The following is a 25,274-nucleotide window of genomic DNA, read 5'->3' on the forward strand; positions in this document are numbered from 1 at the left end:
TCATCAGCATCTTATCTTGGTCCAGAGCCAGTACTAGGAATACCCAAATGTATAGCCCGTAGTGCACTAAAACTCTGGATCAGGGAAAAGCAGAATGTCCACTGGAGAAACAGACAGGGGCACAGGCTCAGGAAGGCCTTTATCCAAGGGCCTAGCTTTAAAACCGCAAAAGAACTGCTAATGCTTAGCAGGAATAAACTGCAGATTACAACAGGACTCTTGACAGGACACATGGCTGTCAAGTGTTACCTGAACAAGCTCAACCTGTATCAAGGAGGTCTTTGCTGCAGACTCTGCGATAAATATCCTGAAACAGCGGAGCACATAATATAATAGTTTTATGCAATGCTTTGGATCGCAAGCGATACTTTTTATTTGGGAAAACTAGGCTAGAACCGGAGGAACTATGCTCCCCCTTCCTATCAAGGACCTGAATAAGTTAGTGCAGGGTACAGGAATAGGAGAATGGGTGCAGATATAGAAAGGGGACAAACACAATAAGCCTCACAGGTCGCAGTCTTTCCGGCAAAGGACATCCCCTTGTTATTGAGAAAAAAAAATTGTACAGGGTGGACCATTTTGGTTGTTTCTATAGGGTATCTAGGAAACCGTGAGAAATATTCAATTTTGATACGGGTTGATCTCGGGTTCTTTTTTTTGAAAAAATTACAATGGCGCAAACGGATCGTGGCTATCTTTCAGTTTCGAAGCTACAGGGGGATTTTCAAATTTTGTCCTTTTTCAAGATGATCGATAGTTTGTTTATTTCAGCAACCACGGAAAAATGAATTATATACATTCTAAAGGCACTTTTCTGTGTAGAATGCAGTGGCGTAGTCAGACTTTTTTCGAATTTTTTTTGAGATATTAACTATACTTATGTTTTTTTTTTTAAATAAAACCCCCTGTATATTTTTAGACAGAGTTGGTACCGTCTCCGCACGCCGCCACTAACAGCATTTCAATAGCTCTACTTGATGTTGTTGGATCTAGTGTTACGGCTCCGAGGACATTAATATATTGATTTTATTCATCTTCTTTCTGTTAATTTCTCAGACGCGGTTTTTGAAAAGATCCAAAATTGATTAAAGTATCTTCTAACCTTTTAAAAATGGCTGGGTTTGGTTGCTAGCGCTCTGGATACCGCTCAAAATATAAATCAACTGCTATTTGCTTATGCTTGTTAGACTCAATATAACATTCTAACATATTATATTTCTCAAAATTTTCAAATTTACTCATTTTTTTATTATTTTAAACACACACACATCAATCTGTGGAAATTAAATGCCAGGCATCCATCAAAGGTATATCCCGATCACCATGACAACCGTTTACTATGTTACGCGGCCTACTATCTACTAAGTGGATATTTTAAGAAACATTTTAAATGTTGAGGTTAATATAGAAATTTTAAAACATTTATTGACGTCATCAATCATATAGAAATTGACACTAAAGCCTATAAACCTGAGTAAATGAAATTTTAGCAAACATGTTTAAATTTGTTGACTAATTTAAAATACCAAGCAGCTCTTCATTATACTTTATGGAGCAAATGATTGTAACAGATATTTTATTTAGATTAAAGCTGCAAAAATCAGTTTAAAGCGATTTTTATTATCGCCTTGTTGGTCACATTGCGCCATGTTCAGCAATGTTGTCGTGTATTATTTGACAATTATCCTAGTGTCAGTCATTATTTTGTATAATATCGTGTTGTTGAATTTTTGGGAGTAATTTTCGTTTTTTTGCCGTTTTTCATAGTTTTTTTCTTAAATTGTACTTCTAGGCACAAACAGTTCAATTTAAGAACTAAATTTTCGAGACTTTTTACTGCATTTTTTGAAATTGTGGATTGAAAATATGCCGAAGCCTTTAAACAGTCGCAAAGCGCTTGTAGCTTCACTGATAAAATATTTTGAGCGCGAACGTGACAGTAAAGGTCCTTTATTACCCTTGAAAGAAGTCAGAGAAGTAAGATTGATTGGTAAGCACATTATACCACTTTCAAGTTATTTCTGCTTATTTCAATTTGTAGCGAGTAACTGCTGCCTTACAAAAAATATATAAAAATTATATTATACTAAATATATTGTTTGTCACTTTTAAATTAAGATTCATCTCCTAAATCCATCACAATCTGGCAGCGCTGTCGCCATCGCTTGTCACTCAAAGTTGATGACGTGCATCGGGAAATGTTTTAAAATTTCTATAGTGAAAATAAATATAGAGTGTTAATATTTTCGAGAAGCCCATGCCAAGCTGAATAAGAAAATTTAAAAATATACAGGAGGTTTTAATAAAAAAAAATAGTATAGTTAATATCTCAAAAAATATTTTTTTCAAAAAAAGTCTAACTACGCCACTGCATTCTACACAGAAAACAAACTATCGAACATCTTCAAAAAGTACAAAATTTGAGAATCCCCCTGTAGCTTCGAAACCGATCAAGATAGCCACGATCCGTTTGCGCCATTGTATTTTTTCAAAAAAAGAACCGAGACTGCAGTATGAAATTTGAATATTTCTCACGGTTTACTAGATACCCTATAGAAACAACCAAAATGGTCCACCCTGTACACTAAATTGTCCCACAAGACTACAACTCGTCAAACAAAGAATTAACCTGTTTGTGTCAAAAATCTACCGGACAATAACGTCATTTTTATGACCTGTCAATGTAACGTCTAAAAATTTTTGTGATCGCTCAACTATCTCTAAATCATCCAAGATGACGGACACGGCGGAAGACCTGAACTACGATTGCAACTATAACATGTTTCTGGCCAAGACTATGCTACCGAATCTGAACAAAACCGATGGTAAATGTGCTTAGTTGTGTGGAATACGCGTCGGTTATCGTTTACCTGTTTTAGATAGACAAAAAGCGGTGCGATGGATGAAGAAATTGGCCACCTGTAACAAATCGATCGAGGAGATGAAACTAAGGAACGATTTTATGTATTATTTGGTGGTTAATATCCAGCAGGGAGAGCTACAACCGCCATTTACGGACCCGCCTCCCGCTAGTGCGCTGCCGGATATAGCTCATCTTCTGGTAAGCTATACAGTAAAATAAAACACTAAATCACCACAATACACCAAAACAGTTTTAATCATCTGCTGATGATGCTTACGTGGTTAGCAAGACGCGCGTCAAGTGTAAAAGTAACAGTGTTTTAGTGTATTGTAGTGATTTAGCGTTTTATTTTGCTGTGTAACAAAAGAAAGACAAAGATTCCAACCCCCAACTGTAAGCTAAACTGTCATAACAGTCAATTCCAATAGTGAATGTGTTTGAAATTGAGAGTTATACAGTTTATAGTTGTGTCTTTTAGATATAATTTATTTTTAAATTAATTTTATGCTTAAATTAAATTGTTGGGAAAGTGATTTTAACTGTATTCAGTAGGTAACAAACCACTTCAGTATAACAGTAATGAATTTGGCAGCAACTATATTATTTGAAATTAATACCACCACTTTCTCTTATACATTCACGGGTACGAAAAACGAGCAAATTAAATTTTTGATGTATTTTAATGTTTAATACACTCAGATGCAAAAAAAACGCAACGGAGAAATTTTTGGTCAAATTTAAAGTGTTATATTTTTGGCCCTATTTTCATGAATTTTTTAGCAAACTGTGTATAATTATATCAACTATAATTCGTAAACTAAGTTTTTTATGAACTTTAGTATTTGGCATATTATATAGGGTTAATCGTGTAGTTGGTTTTTGTCCTTAACTTTAAAACACCCTGTGCAATAATTTCGTGTGTAAATTTTCTTAAAATATAATTTTACGGTCAGAACCATGTCTTCTGAGCATTTTGTTTTTTGGATCATGTCAATATATGCCTTGGTTAATTTTTAAGAGCGAAATGAACTTGACACCAACAATTTGCAATTTTTTCATTCATCATTATATTTTGATGTAATTTTTTAATATGACGAGATGGTTTTGGTGACTATTGTCGTAATGTCATATTACGCTGCATTGGATACTTTATACTAAATTAAAAAAAAAACGTTTAAGACTAAGATACAGTCCTGGTTTTAATAAACATTAATAACGATAACAGAACTAACGATATTAAAGAAAGCATCTGTAATACCTACTTAACTAATCCTAACCCTCCCCCAGACCCAGCATGTCCCAAACGTCGAACATGAGCAGTTCATAGTAGTATATAGTTCACAATAATCACCAAAGCCGGCTTGTAATATTGAAAAATAACTTCAAAAAGAAATGATAATTGATAAAATTGCAAATTGTTGGTGTCAAGTTCATTTCGTTCTTAAAAATTAATCAAGGCATATATTGACATGATCCAAGAAACAAAATACTCAGGAGACATGGTTCTGACCGTAAAATTATATTTTAAGATAATTTACACACGAAATTATTGCACAGGGTGTTTTAAAGTTAAGGTAAAAAAACAACTCCCCGATTAACCCTGTATAATATGCCAAATACTAAAGTTTATAAAAAACTGAGTTTACAAATTAAATTTGATATAATTATATACAGGTTGCTAAAAAATCATGAAAATAGGGCTAAAAATAACAAAAATATAACACTTTAAATTTGACCAAAAATTTCTCCGTTGCGTTTTTTTTGCATCTCAGTGTATATTGTGTTTTGGTGGGTTGATTTTGATGTTTTTTGGGCAATTTCTAGCTAGGTTATTTGACTTTTTAGCAAATCTTTCTAAATGAAAGTTTCCATCTGTCAATTATACGAGAGAAAACAAAATTTTGATATTTTGGTGAAAGTTTAAAATACTCGGTGGAATATGCTAACAAAGCAAGGAATTATTTTATAATCTAGGTACGTCTTTTCTCCATGTTTTTTTTATTCATCTCAATTAGTTATCTGTCGGTATTTGAGTAACGCGATTTTGGAGGGGTATTTTTTTGTAACGTTTTGTCGCGCTCCACAACGAATCAGGAACCTGTTACTGAAGAACGACAATCATAATGACGAAAAAAATTTTTATAATCGCACTTGAAGTTAGCTCGAAACGTAGTAACCGCATAGCGACGTGTTTAGCTCCAGCCGTCGCGATTTCGCCGGTCACCAACAGTAGTATCTGGAACTGGTATGTCCGTAGCGCCGCGCTATCTCTATTGGGACGTGTTCGCTCCAGCCGTCACGCTCCTAGAGTTGTAGTTCCCTGTCGTAAACAGAAGTAACTGCTGTAACTGGGCATCGACGCTCGACCTCGGCGGCGTGCTACTTCGCTCCAGCCGTCGCGCTCCTAGAGTTTTAGTTCTCTGTCGCGAACAGAAGTAACTGCTGTAACTGATTATCGACGCTCGACCTCGGCGGCCACGTACTTCGTTCCAGCAGTCGCTGGAGCGCTTCTAGGGTTTCGGTTTTGCCTGTCGCGATTTGTTCGGTTACTATTGACGTTGGTGCTCCCGTCGCGACGTTACTTTCGAAATAGCGATTTTTGGTATGTACTAGGCATGATATAAAATAGTGTTTTTTGAAAGATAAAACGCAAAAGCAAATAAAAATTTTTATACAACAAAAATATTATTTTTTTACATTTACAAAAATATTTTATTTGATTTTATACATTTATATAAGTTTTATTGTTTATATCTATTTTTAAGGTTAGGTTAGACCAATAAACTAAAATATTCGCTTTTGAATAAGACAGTAATGATTTACAGCAATTTGATTTTGGGTTCTCAACAACACACTTATAAAATAGTGTTTATTGTTTTTCTAATGTCACTATCATTGAAAAGTCATATAATTATTGTTTATTGACGTTTACTCTAGTAGAGATGTTTTTAAGTTATGTTATTGTTGCTATAATTGATCATGATTTTTCAAAAACAGTGACATTACATAAATCATAAACACTATTTTATAGGTCTGTTCACTAGGACCAAACAACGGCATGGTTTTAATGTAAAAAATACGAAATAATGTTAGTGTCTTCTTCAAAAGCGAATATCTCCAAGAAACACAAAGCTTTTGATATGAATCAAAAAACAAACTTTCGAGAAATCATATACTTAAATGATAAAATGATTTTTAAATTCCTTGCTTTGTTAACGGTACTCCACATGGTGTTTCAAACTTTTACAAAAATATCAACATTATCCCTCGTATAATTGACATGGTGGCAACTTTCAATTTTAATTTAGTCAGAGATACTAAAAAGTCAAATAATATAGCTACAAATTGCTTAAAAATAATCAAAATTGGTCCACTAGAACACAATATACCGGGCGCGTCTCAAAAGTGGCTCACCCCTATATTTTTTTTTATTTTTTCAGATAAAAAAACGAGATTTGGTATGTGTAAATTAGGATTGATTGACGTATTCAATTATTTTCGGTCACTTCCGGTTTCACCGAAAATGACTACAACTTTTGATTTTTAAATGGCACCCTCGGTATTTTTTTACTTTATTCGATAGAAAATGTCACTCTGAATCATAGATAAAAGAAAATAATCTACTATTAAGATAGATATGAAACTTAATAGTAAAATTTTGGGTCAAAGCGCCCCTCCGTGTTTTTAGTGAAGACTACGTTTAACCCAGCGCCTTCGCCTTTTCTGCTGTAAATGTTTTTTATGTTTATATCTGAATTCAAAGGATTTATTTTTAAAGTTACACTGATATATTAGTATATCAGAGTAACTTTAATAAAACATAAGAATATATATATTTTACGATTTATTTTTTTATTTATTTTACAGAGTTTCATGTAAATGATCGTAAGTCGACTGGCTGTCTAATGAATAGACCGAGATTTATAGATTTTAAAGCGAACGAAAAAAAATCGAACAACGAATACATACCATATATTTTTCTTTTATCTAAGATAAGACGTAAAGATTTTTGCAGTTTTGTTAGTTTCTTTGCAAGATGCAACACAACAAGAAAACACCATTTTTACAGTTAATAAATAATAAAACTATTTCTGACTATGATATTTAAAATTTAGATAGATAGAAAATTAAAAAACAAACCAGTATTTGCAAACGCAGGCCCAAATTCAATAAAAATCAAAATTTTTCCTGCGAAAATCAGGCTTTTTCACTGAAAAGGTATTTTTGATTTATTAGCAGTCATTGTCAAGTTGACAATATACAGGGTGTTTTCGAATTAGTCTAAAAAAATTATGGTGTGATTCCTCATGTGTTCTTAAAACAATTTTTATCTAACCATTGGGTCTAAAGTACTTCCTTTCTGATCTACAGGGTGTTAAAAATTAAAAAACTGCTTAACATAAATGGTACACTACTGCTTTTTTAAAGAAAAAATATTTTTTTATTGACTGGCCATCCCTTTTCAACAAAATTGATCTTTTAAGTTTTTCTTGTTCATCAAACGGTTGTCGAGAAAAAAATAAATATACTTATTAATAGCCCGGCTTAATACATTTTCTAACGATTTTATATTTTTTAGATTAATTAGGAAACACCCTGTATATGCATATCACAGGCAACCAAATAAACTAGTAACCTCTAAAAATTATTTTTCCTACCACTAGCGACATACCGTGTTTTTAGTGTGTACTAAATTATTTTATCAAAATTTTACCATATAAGTTTCCAGGCAATGGCTCTGAATAGAACGATCATGTGTCAATTTTTGACATTTTCGCATATGGTTTATTTGAAATTGTTGCATACGGTTCATAATGACAATTTGACTCGAAATACCAAGTGTGTGGTACCAAATTATTCGTAAAAAAATGCTTTTTCCAAATATGCTAATGAGCCACCCTTGTTCCATTTGAAAAAATTGAGATATGATTAAATACTTATATCTACGATTTGGGCATCTTATAGCGGGCCCGGACAAGACACAAAAATTATTAGACGATCAAATCTATTTTTCCAAGCCTCTTTAAAAATTATTTTATTTAAAAATGTTTTTAATACACCCATGGCACTCTAGATTGAAATTTAAAATACGATTTTTTTAAGCGAAAATGTCAAAAGTTGACATATGATATGTCATTCTATTCAGAGTGTCATTTTCTATCGAATAAAGTAAAAATATACCGGGGGTACCATATAAAAATCAAAAGTTGTAGTAATTTCCAGTGAAACCGGAAGTGATCGAAAACATTTGAACACGTCAATCAATCCTAATTTATGTCCTATACTAACATACCAAATCTCGTTTTTTTAACTAAAAAAATAAAAAAGTTATAGGGGTGTACATGAAAATTTTATGGTGCCCGTTTTTCGTGCCGATGCCGGTTAGTGTAGATTTAAGTTCTCTGTAAAATTTCATGAATTTTTGAAATCAAACACTTTATAATATTTGAAGTTAACCACTCTTTAGATCAAAAATGTCATCATATTTTTAGTTCTAAAGACTTAATCAAAATATAATTTATTAACTAGTAATTGTTAATAACATTCTAATACCCTAAGGGGTTGATAAGAAAATTGTCTCATTAAATGTGTCATAGCTATCTACTACAGTTTGGGCTTTTTGTCACATAATAATGAATATTACGTTTTTTACTAATCTATGACTTACCCAGAAGTCAAACCCTGTCTTATATTTTCAAAAGAAACAAATAATCCTCTCGTTATTATGCCAATTCTAGGGCCTGTATATATGGTCGCGTCTCGAAAATGGGTCTCGGAAAAGACCGACAAAAATAATAGGTAACTAAGACACAGTTTCGAGACGCGACTATAAATACGGGTCTAGCGACGCGTAGGTAGGAGATTAACGGTTCGTCCTACGTAGGCGACAAAAGCAAGCGGGCGACACGTGCGACAACAGCGGGCGATGAGCTCGACGCGCGCGTCATATTTGAATTGCCTTCAATGCCGCTTCAGTCGCGCGACTCTCCTACTTAGGACAGCTTTGTAGGAAAACGTTGTTTGATAAATACGCGTCGCTCGCACCGCCCGAATCGCGCGCTTTTATCTCCCACGTAGGACGAAGCGTAAAGGTTGTCGCCCACTAGACCGCTGCGCGGCGCGGCGCTGGGAAGAGAATTTTTTCCGGCTGCGAAGGGACTGCGCCCACTATAGCGCGCTTTTGAAACGCGGCAACGCTATTTAGTTATAGTTGAAGTGTTTTTTACTTACAATAGTTTAGTTTTTAAAGCAATGAGTTCAAGTACTGACGAAAGCGTATTTTTTGTGCTCTTCTAACAGAGGAAGAGGAAGAGGGGGTGAGGAAAAGTTTGGACTCATACGATTAACCAAAAAAGAAAGAAGTTTGGAGAATTTTACCATCTTTTTCCAGATTTAATAAAAGACAAAATCATTTTTTTCAGTATTACAAAATATAAAGGAAACATTTTACGCACTCCTCAATTGAGGGTTTTAGAAGAAAAAACACCGCGTATATCTACTCATCATATTTTTTCAGAAGAGACAAATTACTAATATTTTTGATAATTCTTATTGATTCTGATGTGTATATTAGTTATGTGGTCAAAAAAACCCTGATCTTTTTGATATATTTAGGTAATTAGAATTTAAAAATTGGAGATTGTCACTTTTGTTAAAAAGTGGAGATTGCCAGTTTTGCCTCTACACCCCTCAATTATATTAAATCTTTGATAGAAAGGCATTTCGTCCATCTGTCTCTAGTGAGGGAAGAATAAAAAAAATATCATATTCCTTTATGAAAATCGATTTGCCTAATTTACCTTTAGAAATACAATTCTGCCATTAATACATATCACTAGTTCCTAGTCAAAAAGCCAACTGAAAAGACTCGAATGCAAAATTATTTCCCTTGTGAGTACGCAACTGCAACGCGCCGAAACGCGGGAGACGGAAAAAAGTTGCTAGAGAAGTCTTTCGACTTGTTGACGGAAACCCCGCGGCGCGCTTCTGCGCTGCGCGCTCTAATGTGCGTTGGTCCATTTAAATACATGGCAAGCAGACAAAAGAAATTTCCACATGGCGCCGCGCCGCGTCGCGCCGCGGTCTAGTGGGCGACAACCTTAAGGAGATGCGCGCGACTGAAGCGGTATCGAAGGCGATTGAAATATGTGGCGCGCGGCGCGCTCATCGACCTCTGTTGTCGCACGCCTCGGCCGCTCGCTTTTGTCGCCCACGTAGCACGAAGCCTAATAGTATGATAATAACAACACGCTGAGAGAAAATTATTCTATAAAACTATTATAATTTAACTGTTTCTTTTTCTACAGCCTGGCGGTGTCGCCGAAGTTGATTTGGAGGAATGGCGGGAGCACGCGGCAGGTGGCACAAAAAAGCCTATGTTATACGAAAACTCACCTGACGGAGGTGCCTTCCTAGCGGCTCAGCCGATACCCAGATGCGGAGCATTTTGTTACCTAGCTGTAGTAGCAAGGGAGCCCAAAAAGGACTGATAGCAGCTGCAGATGATATTACACCAATGACAAACATGTAGAGAGTTCAGTTTTGGAAATATAAGTTTAATCGTTATACTATATGAAGCCGTATTTTTTTAAAACATTTTATCTTCTGATTGTTATCCATACTTTTTAAGAAATAACACTTATTTATTATATATTCCTGTGAGAGGGTTTCATTTTGTTATTGTATTTGACACAAAGTTCCTTATTATAGGGAAGCCCAAGCGAGAGTTTTGAAATAATACAGGTATTTCAAAAAACATGTGCGATCTCTCGTGGGGAGATTCCTCACGTAAAAATAAGATTTATTTTTCATATTAACATGGATCCGATTCTGCTTTGTTTCGTAGCTACAGAGCGTAAAAGTCTTCATCTTTTTTCGGTTTATTATAATTTTCTTCAAAGTGCTTATAAGCGATTCAAATGAAATTTTGAGGGTAAAAACTACTATAAGAGCGACAAATTTTAATGCAAAAAGTGTCCACATATTCACCAGGGACCTGTATATGAGTTATCACTGAAATATTTTTCTAAGAAAAATATCTGCGCAACTGACTTTTTTTGTTAGCAGAATTTTATAGACCCTTAAATGCTGAATAAAAGTTGTCTTTTGATATTTTATCGATTTCGGTCTCCTTGATGAGATAAAAGCAATTTAATTAATTTGGCATCCAATAATTCTCATAGCAATCTTACAAAAATTAATGTCATTAACTTACCAAAATGTAATAAAAAATGTGAACAGTGTTATAAATGTTAGTAAAATTTAGTAATAAATTACATCATATCTTATGCTATGCTCTCCTGAACAGAGTGCGGACCGTCTGGTTACCGGTAGACCTTGCGTTCACTACTACACTACTGCGCATCACAAATTCGCCCTCTATTTCAGGAACTAAGGAGGCTAGGACAAAGATTTGTGTAGCATATTTAGTTTCATAAAAAAAGTAGCAAAGTAATGTGAAAATCGCATCATTGTATCTCTACGCATAAACGAGAAATCCCATAAAACACACGAAAATGGGATACCCTGTACAGATGTGGTGCGCAGTTGTGAACCGCAGTAGTCTACCGGCATGGCAGCCAGAAGGGCCGCACTTTGATCAGGCGAGCATAGCAAAATATATATTAAAGAACCAGGATTCTTAAAATTCTCATTTTCCCGACGTTTCTAGCTCTTTTACTTTCTCTGTTGATGGGCTGGAGTAAAAAATTTACGGATTAAAAGTAGTGCGAAAACGTTATGACCAATCAGAGCGCCGCACTATGGATCGAAGCATAAGAAAATATGGACATTGACTTATTTCGAAATTAATACTTTTATTTGATTGCTTTTTATGTACGACTTCAATAAATACAACAAAAATCTAAATTAATATGGCATATTATACCATATAGTTTACAAAATATACAGGGTGTCTCAAAAAAGAACTAATATCTAAACAAAAAAGAAAACAAAAATATTATAACAAAAGAGAAATTGCTTTCTGTATTAAATCTAAATTAATATGGCCTTTTGTACTAGTAATTTTAAAAAATACACGGGGTGTCTTACAAAAAGAGCTCGTCTATAAACAAAAAAGAAAACAAAACATTATAACAAATGAGAAATTACTTTCTCTGTTAAATCTAAATTGATATGGCCTTTTGTACCAAATAGTTAACAAAATATACAGGGTGACTCACAAAAGAACTAATCTCTAAATAAAAAAGAAAACAAAAACATTATAACAAAAGAGAAATTGCTTTTCACAATGGGCTTGATTGTTATTCCATGGCAAACTTGATATCTGAGTAACGAAATTGCTAAGCTAAGGGCACTGTATTACAAATGTATAAATATTATATCATTTCTGTATTGATAAAAAGACAAAACCTGAACTTCGACTCATTCATGTCCGGTGTCACTTGTTTATCTTAACTACATAAAAATTAATGGTATTAACGAAAACATTTCTGGGCCTTTCAACCATATGCCTTATGTATTTTAGTGTAATTAAGTCCCACTCCAATATTCTTCGACGAATATACTTACCTATGTATATCGGCAAATTACAAATTGTTTGATGGTGGACTGTGCGTGCATTGCATACATTCAAGGATTTTCACATTAAAAACATTATATTTTTTGCAGTGGCACTTTGGGGCAGCCATTTTTTTTATGATATGTGCTAGTAAAGGTGGCTCTTTACATTGCACGTAATATCTCCACTTACATCCGTTTACATTTTTTTGTAATTCAAGAAAACTTTATATTTTTAAGTCTTAATGACATAAATAAAACAAATGAGTTTTTCACTTCTGTTGTGACTTTTTTTTAAAATTTAACAATCCAATATTATAGCCCAAGAACGCTTCTAATAAGTCGTTATATATAAGAAACGAATATCTTTTACATCCATTTTAAAATTACAATCAAATGTAAGACTCTTTATCTACCAATTTGAATGATTTTTCAATTTACTTCAAATGGTGCTCATATGCTCAATAAGTAAATAACAAATAGACATACTGTATATGTTTTACAAGACTAGAATATCTCTTTAACACAAATATGTAAAAAAATATTTAAATTTGGAACTCTTCAAAAACGGCCAATGTCTCTATTTTCTTATGCTTCGATCCATTGTGCGCCGTGCCGTCACGGTCTTTAATTGTCATAATTTAATTACACACTTTTCTGCATGTAAATATTAACACACCTTGCCTTAACGCACCCGAGTTTTTCTAACAATCATTTTTTTTACTGTTTTGATCCACTGCCTAGACGCACGACTTTGTATAAAAGGTTAATGCATGGTGGGGGTACTTATCAGGGTGCAAAATTTCTCCCGTTATACAGGGTGTTTTAAAAAACATTTGCCATCTCTCATGTGGAGATTTCTCAAGAAAAGAATTTTTTTTTTCTCTTTAAAGAAAAATTTCTCTCTTTAAAGAACCAGCTTTTTTAAAATGCTCTCTCGAAAACGTTGCTAGCTCTTATATTAGGGAGATTTTAGGCCCTCTAAACATATTCCGTTATACCTTTATACGTGATACAGAGCAGGCGCATTGATACTTAAATAACCGAATACTTTGATAAGGGATAACGTATTACGCTAATTGCGGACAAAAATCGGTAACGCTAATAACGTGAAAGTTTATACACTGTTGTCGGATCTATTGCAATCATTTAACATTTAACTAAAATAAATGTAAGGCAATGTAGTTTTATAAATAAATCTATTCTTGGAACGAATCTGTAAGTATTTTCTCGTCAAATTAATGACCTGTTTAGTAAAATATTATCAAAAATTTGATCTTCTAAACATAAATTTGGCAATATACCGATATTCAATACCAGCTGTCAAGAGACCGTCTTCAACTTCAACTTGGAATAAAACGAAAAACAGCACAAAAACAGTTGTAACCATTACTCTTGTTTATATATATATTACTATACTTACTTATGTATATATAAGGCCATTACCAAACTATGAAATAAGACTCAACCTATAACTAGTATTCAATGATTCATGCTTATAAACTATTTGACGCTTTGATTAGAATAAACGCCACCTACCAAAATAAATAACGTAGTACGTGCTGTAGTTGAGCATCAAAAACGTTTTTCAGAAGGGGCCAAGGGAAACGCAGTCCGTTATTTTGTCAAGAGTGCGCATGTGCTGTATAACGAATAACGTTAGGATACAGTATAACGGCTGAAAAATGCAGAGGGCCTAATTTATAAGTAAAATAGCGAAATCGTTATGGAAATAAAAATATAAATTGACACCAACCACAAGCAAATCGTATATCCGTTGAATAAAAATGCAATAAATTTAAAAACTGCGTAATTTGCTAATCAATCAAAGTCTTTAAATTCAACCAATAAAATTAATACCGTATCATCGTATCGTCGGATAACGGATGCATGAAAATCAAACTTTAAGCGTAATAAAAGAAAATAAGTCACAAATTTGCAAAAAAGTCACCTGTACATCCTATATGTTTTTTTATTTATAAGAAATAAATATTACATAAAATAAAGTAATTCTTAAGAATCGTCGGTATTTTGGAAAGCTGACACAATATAATACAATAACGGAATTTTCGCTGTTTTGGAATCATCCATAACACCTAACTTGGTTGTTAAAACATCTCTGCCAGTCCTATCGCTTGATTGTCCGGATTCTTAAAAAAAAAGTAAAAGTATACTAAATACTTATAATTTAACAAATATTAATATAGGTATCGGGTGGTGCATCGTTGTTGGAAACATAGGAAATTCCATTCAAAGTTTAAACTGACCAAATATTGGCTCTCCTATTGATTTTACTGCTAAGTCATTAATAAGTTTTTTAAAGGTCTGCGTATTCAAAAATACGTTCCAAATTTGAACAATTTTGGACAGGCTGATTTTAAGTAGTTTAAGAAAAACTGCATCTATTTTTAAATTAACCAGGCAAATGCCAACGTACCTTAAGTTGTTATCCTATAATTTTGTAATTGTATTTTCTAAACGTTAGGCTTTTGCCCTTTGAATAAGAAGACTAAGGAAGGAGCATATCAAAAATCTTAGGTACACCGCGATGGGCCTCAAATATGCCCGACTTAAATTCCGGTTTATCAGTGCCGTTCTAATTTTATTTAAAAAATGTAAAACTATGATGTAGGGTAGACGTGGGATAGACTCAATAATTTGTTATTTTATTTTACGTTATGAATAAATGTTGGTAATTATTAAAATTGTTATAAAAATATATAATTCTAATAAAAATAGATAAGTTATAATAAGTATTTATTAACACAAACATCCGATACGCTACTGACGCAGGTAAGTCAAATTAACGTATCAAAATTCTTTGACATCTGATCTTTGACAAGTAGTAAATAAAAGTTAAAATGCAAGAAAATATATAATTTAGTTAATTTAAGCGAATTTCATAAATGATCGGTTTACTACACGTATGTATATTATATAGTCACTTACTAGCGAAAAGTTGTTCCATTATTTCACTCAATTTTTGCCGAGATCTATCGCACGCTACACAACCAACTATTTTAGAGTCTTTTTCGATAAATCGCGATAATGTCACTGTTAATTTAAGTTCTGCCACAATTTCCATCTAGATTTACTACCTTTATACAACTATCAGTAGTAGAATAAATAATAAATAACATAAAATAAGCTCCGTAAAGACTGACAAATCCACAAAATTTCAAATCAAATTCAAATGTGTCAAATGAATCGTCAAACAGAACTGTCAAGGATCCCCACCCTAGAGAGCTTTTTCCGCCCACCATGCATGAATACATGGATAGCATTATGATCCTTCCTTAGTCTTCTTATTCAAAGCTTTTGCCTCATCGTTTTAACCTACAAAAATGCTTTTCGAGGACACTAGCAATAGGTACAATACATACATACATACAGCCATTACTCGCTAACGAGTATTCGACACACATCAGAAGATGGTTACGCAAGGCGTTTTCTTTCATGAGCTTTTCTGTGACTGAAAAGCCCGATACGTGATGTTATTTGCCTACCGCACTCCGGACATTCAAAAATCTCATTGCTTTGTTGCCTCTTTACTTTTTGGTTGTCGCTGTTAACTGAGTTTACGATTCTTCTCCATTGATTTCTATTGTGAGCTGCTTCTTCCCACTCATTCTGCATGTTAATCTCCTTTAAGTTTTCGTGGAAAATGTCCTTGTACCTTTTCAGTTGTCCACCCGGCCTCCTCTTACTTTCCACCCGGCCTCCTCGATTTTGTAACCATGACTTCAATACTCTCACAGTTAGCTTTTTCAAGGATTAATACGTTTGAGACATGATGGAACCACCAGATTCTTAAGAGTTGTCTAAAGTGTCTCTGTTCATGTGTTGGCGGTACGGCATCGGCACCCAGGTTTCACTGCCATATAACATGGTGGGGATTATAATTGCTCGGTACACTGCAAGTTTCGCTTTTGTACACAAGTCATGATTGTAGAAAACCCTATCTGTTAATTTCCAGAATGCAATTGAGGCGCTGCTAATCCTGTGCTGAATTTCAGAATCAATATTGGCCTTTTCCGAAATCAAACTGCCGAGGTAATTGAATTCCGCCACATATTCCAATAGTTCTTTTCGATTTTTATAGCATTGTTGTAATCTTCCGAGGGAGTGCACATGATTTTAGTTTTGTCGATGTTTAGCTTAAGGCCCAAAGCATCATATGTCCAGGTATATTGTAATTGTTGTACTGTGTTTGCAACTAGAGCGCAGTCATCAGCGTATTGAAGTTCTGTGATGAATTTTGTACGTGTTTTTGCCCTGAGTCTTTTTATGTTGAACAGACCGCCGTCGTATCTGTATCTAATGCCCAATCCTCTTTCCTGCAGTTTGCTGTCCACTATAATGGAGAGCGCTGCCATGAATATGTTGAACAGGAGAGGCGCTAAGACACATCCCTGCTTAACTCCTGTATTTGTTAGGAACGTGTCGCTCAGTGATCAATGATGTGACACTCTTGACTCGTTGTTGTTATGGAGGCTTTTACACACTGTAAGAAATGTGTTGGGTACTCCGAACTTTTCCATAATTGCCCAAAGCGCATATCTGTTCACAGAGTCGAAGGCTTTTGTTAGATCGATGAATGCAACATAAAGTTTAGACTGCTGCTCTTTTACTTTTTCCTGTAGTTGGCGGAAGGAAAATATGGAATCGACGGTGCCGCGGTTAGTACGAAAACCCGTTTGCGATTCTGGAAGGATTTTTTCTATATGTGGGTGCAGGCGATTTCACATAATTTTTGCAATAATTTTTCCGCCGATAGCCAATAGTGAATAGGTACAATAACGTAGTAGTGTAGACAGTACAACAAATTACATTTTTAAGGTATGTTGAACATCTCCTTGGTGTTACATTGTTACCTGTCAGTTTTAATTTAGAAGTAGATGCAGTTTTTCTTAAATTACTTAAAATCGGCTTGTCCAAAATTGTTCAATTTGGCAAGTATATTCAGCATTGACAGGCCTTTAAAAACCTATTTACAGTCTCAGCTGTAAAATTAATAGAGGAGCCAATATTTGGACAGTTTGCATGGGATTTCCTGTTTCCAACGACGATGCACCACCCGGTCTACTAGTCCGATCGAGATATTGTCAAGACTTAAATATAGGCCAACTTGGGTTTATATCAAATTGGGAAAAATCATGTAAAATATAATTCTAGTAAACCAATTTGATGTAGACCCAAGGGAATCGTTCACGTAAACGGTTCTTATAATAAACATTATTAATTAAAACAATTAAAGTCAGATCAGTAGCGTAGCTAGCATTGAAAGGGCCCTGTATCACGAATTTCGCAGGGGGGCCGAACAGAACCGCAGGAGACAGAACCGCGGGAGGGGGGGTGGGGGGTAAATAAAATAAAAATACTTACCGTCTGATCAGAATAGCTTATTATTTATTAATAAGTTTTACTTACAGGAATAAAATAAACATTCTTTCCAACAATAAACATAAATATCAAAACAAGGAACGTATGGTCTTTGGTAAAATTATACCTACAGAAATAAAATAAATATTCGTTCCAACAACCAACAACAAACAAACATAAAAATAAAAACAAGAAAATATTATGAAACTAAAATCAAGAAGGGTAATAATAAGGGTAATAAACAGTTAATTTGTAGCCAGTTAATCGGTAGTAAGTTAAATGGTTAGTCAGAAGGCAGTGAAGACGTTGAAGATGTTCCTGTAAATACTCCTTTCAGCATACTCTTAGCAATTCTTGGCATTTCCCAAAATAGTTCTGATATTTTTATCCACACTGTACACTTTTATTTAATATGTATATTTTCCTAACGGTTGTTTTGCTTAAAAGAGAGAACCTGGTATAAACGATCCTAGCAAACAACCCCCCAGCTAGGTCGCGACAATATTAAATCCCATGAGTTTCTTTAGGGGACCTTTTTTTAAGATTTCTCAATAATCTTTCAAATCGGAATAATTAAAAAAAGCTCGATTTTCGCGGGGAAATTTCTATGTTGGGAAATTCTAAGAAACCATTTATGCAACGTCGGATAGACGACTGATGGCGCCCTCCCATGGCCTATTTTTCGTTTCTTAGCTTTTCATAAGGACTCGTAGAAAACGATTTAAAGTTGAAATTTTGCCAAAATTAAAAAACGCAAATATCTTTGAAACGGTAAATAGCTAAACGACCAGTGAGGCCTCTGCGAATAGAGCTACTGGATCCCTATAATCGCCTTATTTAAACTGTGTTTTGAAAATTTCCAAAAAATTTCCCGGCCAAAATCGAGCTTTTTTTACTTATTCCAACGAAAGATTTTTTAGCGTGGATCGCCGCAGATTGATTAATATTAATAATATATAATAAGGTAAGAAAAAAATAATAAAAACCGATTATTTCATTTTCGGCATTTTTTTTTAAATACAACATAACTTAAAAAGGGCATCAAATTGCATTTAGAATTCTTACATTAACGTCTTCTAACCGTCAGGCGAGAAAAATTTAAAAAGTTTATAAACAAAAAATTCAATATTTTTCAAAGGTTTCTATCCTTACATTAAGAATAAGGGTATATCCAGAAAATCGGCAAACAAAATCTTTTAAATTAAATATCTTGGAAACTATACATTTTCAACACAGTTTAACCCATTAAGGCCCAAATGCAAATTAATAATAAAATACCCAATTTTATTAGAAAAAGTAACTCAGTTGGGTGTAAGTAATAGTTAGAAATATAAAAAAATGGCAATCTGGGCTTTTAGGAATGCAATATGGCGCCGTACTCAAATAAGTACACTGGGCTAATGGGTGTATAAAAATACTACTCCTTTAATACTACAAAACTATATCTATTTAAAGTATTTTTAACAAAATAAGTGAAAATATACTAGTTATTTTTGTTATACCTATACAAATAAAAAACTTAGGTCATAAATAAAATATTTTTAAGTATGATATTTCTCAAAACACTCTCTTTCTACGCAAAGTGTAACAATGCACTTTTTACAACGCCATCTAATACGCAAATGGCACACGCTACATCTAAGCTGTTTCTCAATCTTCTCTGGGAAGTGACCAACATTGTCATATCTCACAGCACCAGGAACTTGACATGGTCGATTAGTTTTACGAGTTTTATTGTTCAAGCGGAGATAATACCGAGCAACATATCTTGTAAAGTCAAGAAGGCTAATTTTTTCTTCCGGCGAGGCACAAATTTGATGTAACTTCCAGGAATTTGTCATGGTTACATTGACCATATGAGTGAATAAACACCACCACCATTTCTTGCCCCTTATGCTTATTCTGTAAGTATTTGTTGCCTGGTCATTCAAGTCAACGCCGCCCATTCCAGCATTATAATTTTGAAAAACCAAAGGTTGTTGGACCGTAGTTATCTCCTTTTTGGCTCGCGACCATCGCTTGACGTAGTTGAGAGGTTCAATAAAATCGTGATTACTAGCCATTGAGCAAACACTATTGTCTTTCCATTTCACAATCAGTAAGTTATTCTCACAGTTAAATCTATAGTCGTATGTGCCCCTTTCCTCTTTGTCCATCATTTTAGAAGACTGAATGTTACAATTCTTCTGCCGATTTTCACGAATAGTGCCTGTAGCACGTATACCTTTAGCTGTCAATTGGTTCATGAGACGAAGAGTGGTAAAAAAATTGTCAAAGTACACTATGTGGTCAGCTGGGTTGTCTAGATGTTCTAGCAATGAAATTACCACATCAGCACCAAGACCAAGTGATTGCCCCTTCTTCTCACTGTTTTTGCCACAATAGGTGTCAAACGCGTAGCAATACCCGGTTGAACTGCACAACATCCAATCCTTGAATCCGAAGCGGACTGGTTTTCCGCGGATAAATTGTTTGGCGGAGTGGTGCCCAAAATATTTCACCATTGCTTCATCCACGCTCAGAGATTTATGAAAAAATCCCCACTGTCTAAAATTTTTGTTCAAAATGTCCATAAGGGGCCGTAACTTGAACATTTTATCATTTTTATTTATTTTATCATTATCTGCAAAATGTAGGTATCTTTTTATTTCTAGAAATCTATTGCGTGAGATAGATCCCGAAACAATTTTGACACCTAAATCTTCATCTAAAGACCAATACATCCTCTGTTGTGGCAATTTGTGATACCCAGAGAGCAACAAAATTCCAATGAAAATTTTCATTTCTTCCATGGTAGCAAAAAAATCATGATTATTTTTCTGTCGAGAGTAAATAATTGATTGCTCTATCATAAGTTGGAACACATTATCGTCAAACAGTTTCTCAAAAATTTGCACTGGATTATAGCCACGTAAACTTTCCTTTACTTTTTCTAAACGATCATTAGCGCCATTTTCTGTGTCACGTGAGAAAACATAAACCGGCTCAATTTTCTCCCATACAGGATTTCTCTCTTCGGCACGAGGACGCTTGCTGACAAATATTGATAATGGCTCGTCGTCACTGTCACTCCATTCGTCTGTATTGCCAAAATTTACTTCAATATATCCGGGCACATCGTTTGGAATATGGCTTTCCATAATATTATCATCATCAAACTCTTCTTGATCGGTGAGAACATCCGGTTCTGGTGGCAGGACTATTACATCAGCCTCGTCTTCGTGACTCTCAATTGCATCCGCAGCTTCTTGCAATGTAGAAAATATTTTTCGACCATAAAAACTTGTGGTCGTTATTGGTTGAAAGTCGTCATCCATTTCTGAAACAAAACGTAGCTTGAAATTAAAAATTCATACTTGAGCCCACTGTACTCATTTGAGTACATCCGTGTTTGGCGCTGATTCACGTTTCAGGAAATGAGGTTATGAATCTATGGCTAATTTTTACCACTTGTTTAATACATATAAAATAGATATTTGGCGTAATTTGTCAATAATTATACAAATAGCCTCCTAAATATATTATATTCACTTTACTTACCAGGTTCAAAATAAGTCATATTTTAAAACTGTAACTAATCTTTTCAAAACACACCAATACCTGTCAACTATCAGTAAACACTGCCCAGAGATTAATAAAATATGGCGCGATAGCTAACAACTTAATATATTGCCCATCAGATGGCAGAGTTTGTCCAAAATAACTGTACTCATTTGAGTACGGCGGGCGTTAATGGGTTAAAGGGGCGAATATAGAGCTCTATCCGTAGAAGCCTCACTGGTCGTTTAGTTACTTACCTTTTCCAAGAGGAAACATCTTATTTTTATTTACACCTTCATTTTTTTGCTGGTACAATTTAATGTAGCAACGAAATGCCAAAATTTTCGAACTGACTTAACCACGCTAAATTTGAACCCCTTAAAAACTATTTAGAATCATAAAAAAAGTTCTAAAAACACTCGGATTTTGGTAGCTCGACCGGACTATACTAGGTAAATACACTAAGTTTATTTACCTGCAGAAAGTATTTGTTCGGTATAAAGATATCCATTCCACGATAAATATTCCCTAATCAAATCATTTATCAACTTGGTCTCGTCTGGAATTTTTGGAGCATCGTGACATTCGGAATTTCGATTCAATACGGTCATAATAGCAGCTCTTATTTCTCCTTTGAATCTCCCCAGGGTGCCATCTTTTTGTAGCGACTCTCTAATAGCTAAAAAATATCTCATATTTGTAAAAGAAAATCAAAAACATCATTTGTGATAACAATCATTTGATTATTTAAAGTTTTCGGTTAATTTACGAGTAATTTTTTATATCTCTTATAACTCGAAAACAAATTCGTCTAAATTTTTATTTTGAATAATTTAGACGACGCTTCATTTTAAAGAATTCTTTAAAAAGTTTGAAATAAGTTTGTCTCTGAAATAAAATGGTAGATTTTATCATCATTTTTAAAAGTTACATGGGTTTTCCAATGTTCATGTAATTAAATCTTAATTATATATGGATATTCAAACATACCTTGTAAAAGATCACCCTCAGTAGCTTCACTCATTGTATATAAAATCTGAATTTAATACTAGTAGCAGACGTGTAAAAATATTTGACACATACTAAGCAGAACAAGGAGCAAACTGTGTTTATATTGACGGTTAACATGGTAACCGAAGAAAACGTATGCACGGTGTTCTGCAAGACTGGTTTCGTTTAATAACAGGTGTTCTTGGGGCATATGCTCCGTAACTCCTTTGAAAAAATGCCAATCAGTTATTCTCTAAAGCTATATATAATAATAATATTTGTAATATTAATATTTAATTATATAATAGTGAAGCATATGGAGATAGACATTAAGACATGAGACTGATTATCATTAATAAAGAAAATATATAAATTCCTTATTAAATAAATCAGTTTAAAAAATAATTTCGAAATTTATAACAATATGATTTTATTAATAAAAGAAATAATTAACTTAATATCTATTTTTTGAACTGTATGTAATTCTACAATCTATACGCCAAAATTCTATTTGTTCTTTTACGTGTTCTATTCCATATCAATTAAATTAATTTACCTTAATAAATTTACGTATTTTATCTATTTTTTTTTAATGTAATTGTCATTGTTTAGGGCTTAATATTTCGATATCGTTGCGAATTACACTTGGTAAAAAAATATTGGATTGGAAGACAAACAAACAATTTATCTGAATAAACATATAGTATATCTAGATCGTCGCAAATCACTACAATAAAGTAGGTATTTTATTCAACAGATGCAGAGCATAAAATAGTAATATAAAGATTGATATGTCAAATTACCCCTTTTTGATCCCAACTCCCAAGTAGCAAAAAAGTACGACAGGGAGACGCGATATCCCCAAAGCTAAAAAGACTAAAAGAATTTCGGACTTCCATTGTCTTAATTTGTTTATTTTTTTATTTTTCGTTATTTATATACCGTTATTTAGTTTAGTTCACTCTTTATAACGGTCAGTGATACTTCTGACCTAAACGTTGTTTAAGCAAAAATAAATGAAAATAAAGACAGTGGAAAGTGGAAGTCTGATATTCTTTTAGTTTTAATACTGAATTATTGTCTACCACATTCAAAGTATCCCCAAAGCTGTTGACACTAGAAGAAACCTTCCGTCAACTGGACTGGACCAACAAAGGATTAAAAATAGATGGAGAATATCTTAATCAATTGCCAACCTTATAATTGCCAATAGTCCTGAAGAACTACAAGCACAAATTAACAAACCAAATACAGCCAGCAATAAAGAGGGTCTCAAAATGAATTTAGCAATGTACAACGAACTAGTGGACAGAAAAGACATTCGAAGAAATAACACAACACTGGAAATAGTAGAAGAATATATATATTGAAGACAACTAATAGACAGCTCGGGATCTCTACTACCAAAAATCAACAGAAGAATTAAGTTAGCATTGAGTATTTATGGAAGAAACTCACTCATATTCAATTCTAGAATCCACTTTATCTAATGAAGGAAATATTCGACCAATGTGTACTACCACCTGTGCATGCGAAACCTGGACGCTTAAAATGGACATTATAAAGACACAGTAGGTTGCACAACGTCCAATGGCATGAAATATGCTGGGAATAACCAAGAGAGACCGTAAAAGAATAGAGTGGATACGACAAAAGACCCAGGTAATAGATGTCATCTTCTTCTTCTTCTTTACGTGCCGTCTCTTTCGAGGAAGTTGGCGATCACATTGGCAAAATCTTCACGATTCTCGGCTTTCCTTATAAGTTCTTCAAAAGTTAGGTGAGTCCAGTTTCTGATGTTTCTCAACCAAGATAGTTTCTTCCTGCCGAGACCTCTCTTTCCTTCAATCTTACCCTTAACTATCAATTGTAAGACGTGGTATTTTTCATTTCTCAATATATGCCCTAAGTATGATGTTTTTCTTATTTTTATTATATTGAGCAATTCTCTCTCTCTGCCTATTCTGTTGTTGACTTCGGTATTTGTGATATGGGCTGTCCATGGAATTTTAAGCATTCTTCGATATATCCATGTTTCGAACGATTCGAGGCGATTCATCTCTTGAACTTTCAGTGTCCATGTTTCTGCTCGGTATAATAGGATTGACCAAACATAACACTTAACGAGCCTAGTTCTCAACTCTAGGTCCAATCTGGGGTTCTGGAAGACGTTCTTCATTTTTAAAAATGCATTTCTCGCTTGTTCTATTCTGGTTTTTATTTCGACGTCGTTGTTCAAGGTGTTAACTATTCAGGACCCCAAATATTTGAACTTGTAGACCAGATGTCATCTACAGAGTAAAATCTCTTAAGTGGCAGTGGTCAGGACACCTGGCAAAAAGGACGGACAACAAATGGAGCAAGAAAATTACTGCATGATACCCACGAGGAATTAAGAGACCTAGAAGAAGACCAAACCTGAGACGGGTCCGTGGTATTAGGAAATTAGATAACTTGGGCCCGGCATAGCCAACTGTAGACTGGGGGAATGGGCCAAACTGCAGAGAGAGTATCCAAATATGCGAGGGAGGCTACACCATAATTGGAAATGGTTGATTAAGCTGAAAATGATGACGATGATGATGATGCTGTCATATTAATTTGCACGACTTTCTTTAAAAAAAGTAACAGCAAAAGTATTTTTGAGTTAAAATGTAACAGTTCCTTTTTGATGTCACGTAAACGGACTCTACATTGTTTACGGGGAAAACTGTGGCCAGATCCTCTCATCTGATAAATACCTTATAATCGAAAAAAAAACGGCGTAAAGTTGGTTTAGAGATGCCAAGTAATAACACCCCCAAAAAAATTATATTAATTTAGAAATTATAGTTTGTAACTGTTTTTCCCAAATTGATATTAACCCCAATCGGTCTAAAATGTAGCCCTGATAATATTATTATCACTTCAGTCTAAAATACGAATTTAACAATAGAGGAGATGGTGCTAATATGGAACCCCATTTTGTTTTTCCGACACA

General features: G+C 34.1%; 2 protein-coding genes across 2 annotated transcripts; one reads left to right on the plus strand and one right to left on the minus strand.

Annotated features, from left to right (window-relative positions):
- Positions 1 to 2,651: 2,651 nt before the first annotated feature.
- LOC115874245 lies at positions 2,652 to 10,436 on the plus strand. The gene is made up of 3 exons (XM_030889343.1): positions 2,652 to 2,825; positions 2,880 to 3,061; positions 10,171 to 10,436. Exons 1-3 carry the CDS (start codon positions 2,735 to 2,737, stop codon positions 10,351 to 10,353), a joined length of 456 nt encoding a protein of 151 aa, XP_030745203.1. The 5' UTR covers positions 2,652 to 2,734; the 3' UTR covers positions 10,354 to 10,436.
- A 3,900-nt stretch (positions 10,437 to 14,336) lies between these two features.
- LOC115874270 (lisH domain-containing protein FOPNL-like) lies at positions 14,337 to 22,416 on the minus strand. Its single transcript, XM_030889371.1, has 3 exons — positions 22,295 to 22,416; positions 21,780 to 21,983; positions 14,337 to 14,532 (listed from the first exon to the last, which is right to left on the minus strand). Exons 1-3 carry the CDS (start codon positions 22,326 to 22,328, stop codon positions 14,396 to 14,398), a joined length of 375 nt encoding a protein of 124 aa, XP_030745231.1. The 5' UTR covers positions 22,329 to 22,416; the 3' UTR covers positions 14,337 to 14,395.
- Between the last annotated feature and the right edge of the window lie 2,858 nt (positions 22,417 to 25,274).

The sequence above is a fragment of the Sitophilus oryzae genome, unplaced genomic scaffold (genome assembly GCF_002938485.1).
Source record: "Sitophilus oryzae breed Bouriz unplaced genomic scaffold, Soryzae_2.0 scaffold_125_pilon_pilon, whole genome shotgun sequence".
In the NCBI taxonomy this organism is placed as follows: Eukaryota; Metazoa; Arthropoda; class Insecta; order Coleoptera; family Curculionidae; genus Sitophilus; species Sitophilus oryzae.

What these genes read in the sequence shown, in the direction of transcription:
- LOC115874270 (XM_030889371.1), bottom strand. Translation starts at nt 22,328, where the DNA reads ATGAGTGAAGCTACTGAGGGTGATCTTTTACAAG. An exon ending in TGAGGGTGATCTTTTACAAG is followed by an intron (nt 21,984 to 22,294) that starts GTATGTTTGAAT and finishes GATATTTTTTAG; the next exon opens with CTATTAGAGAGTCGCTACAA. An exon ending in CGAACAAATACTTTCTGCAG is followed by an intron (nt 14,533 to 21,779) that starts GTAAATAAACTT and finishes TTTTTTTTTAAG; the next exon opens with AATCCGGACAATCAAGCGAT.
- LOC115874245 (XM_030889343.1), top strand. Translation starts at nt 2,735, where the DNA reads ATGACGGACACGGCGGAAGACCTGAACTACGATTGCAACTATAACATG. An exon ending in GAATCTGAACAAAACCGATG is followed by an intron (nt 2,826 to 2,879) that starts GTAAATGTGCTT and finishes TACCTGTTTTAG; the next exon opens with ATAGACAAAAAGCGGTGCGA. An exon ending in CGGATATAGCTCATCTTCTG is followed by an intron (nt 3,062 to 10,170) that starts GTAAGCTATACA and finishes CTTTTTCTACAG; the next exon opens with CCTGGCGGTGTCGCCGAAGT.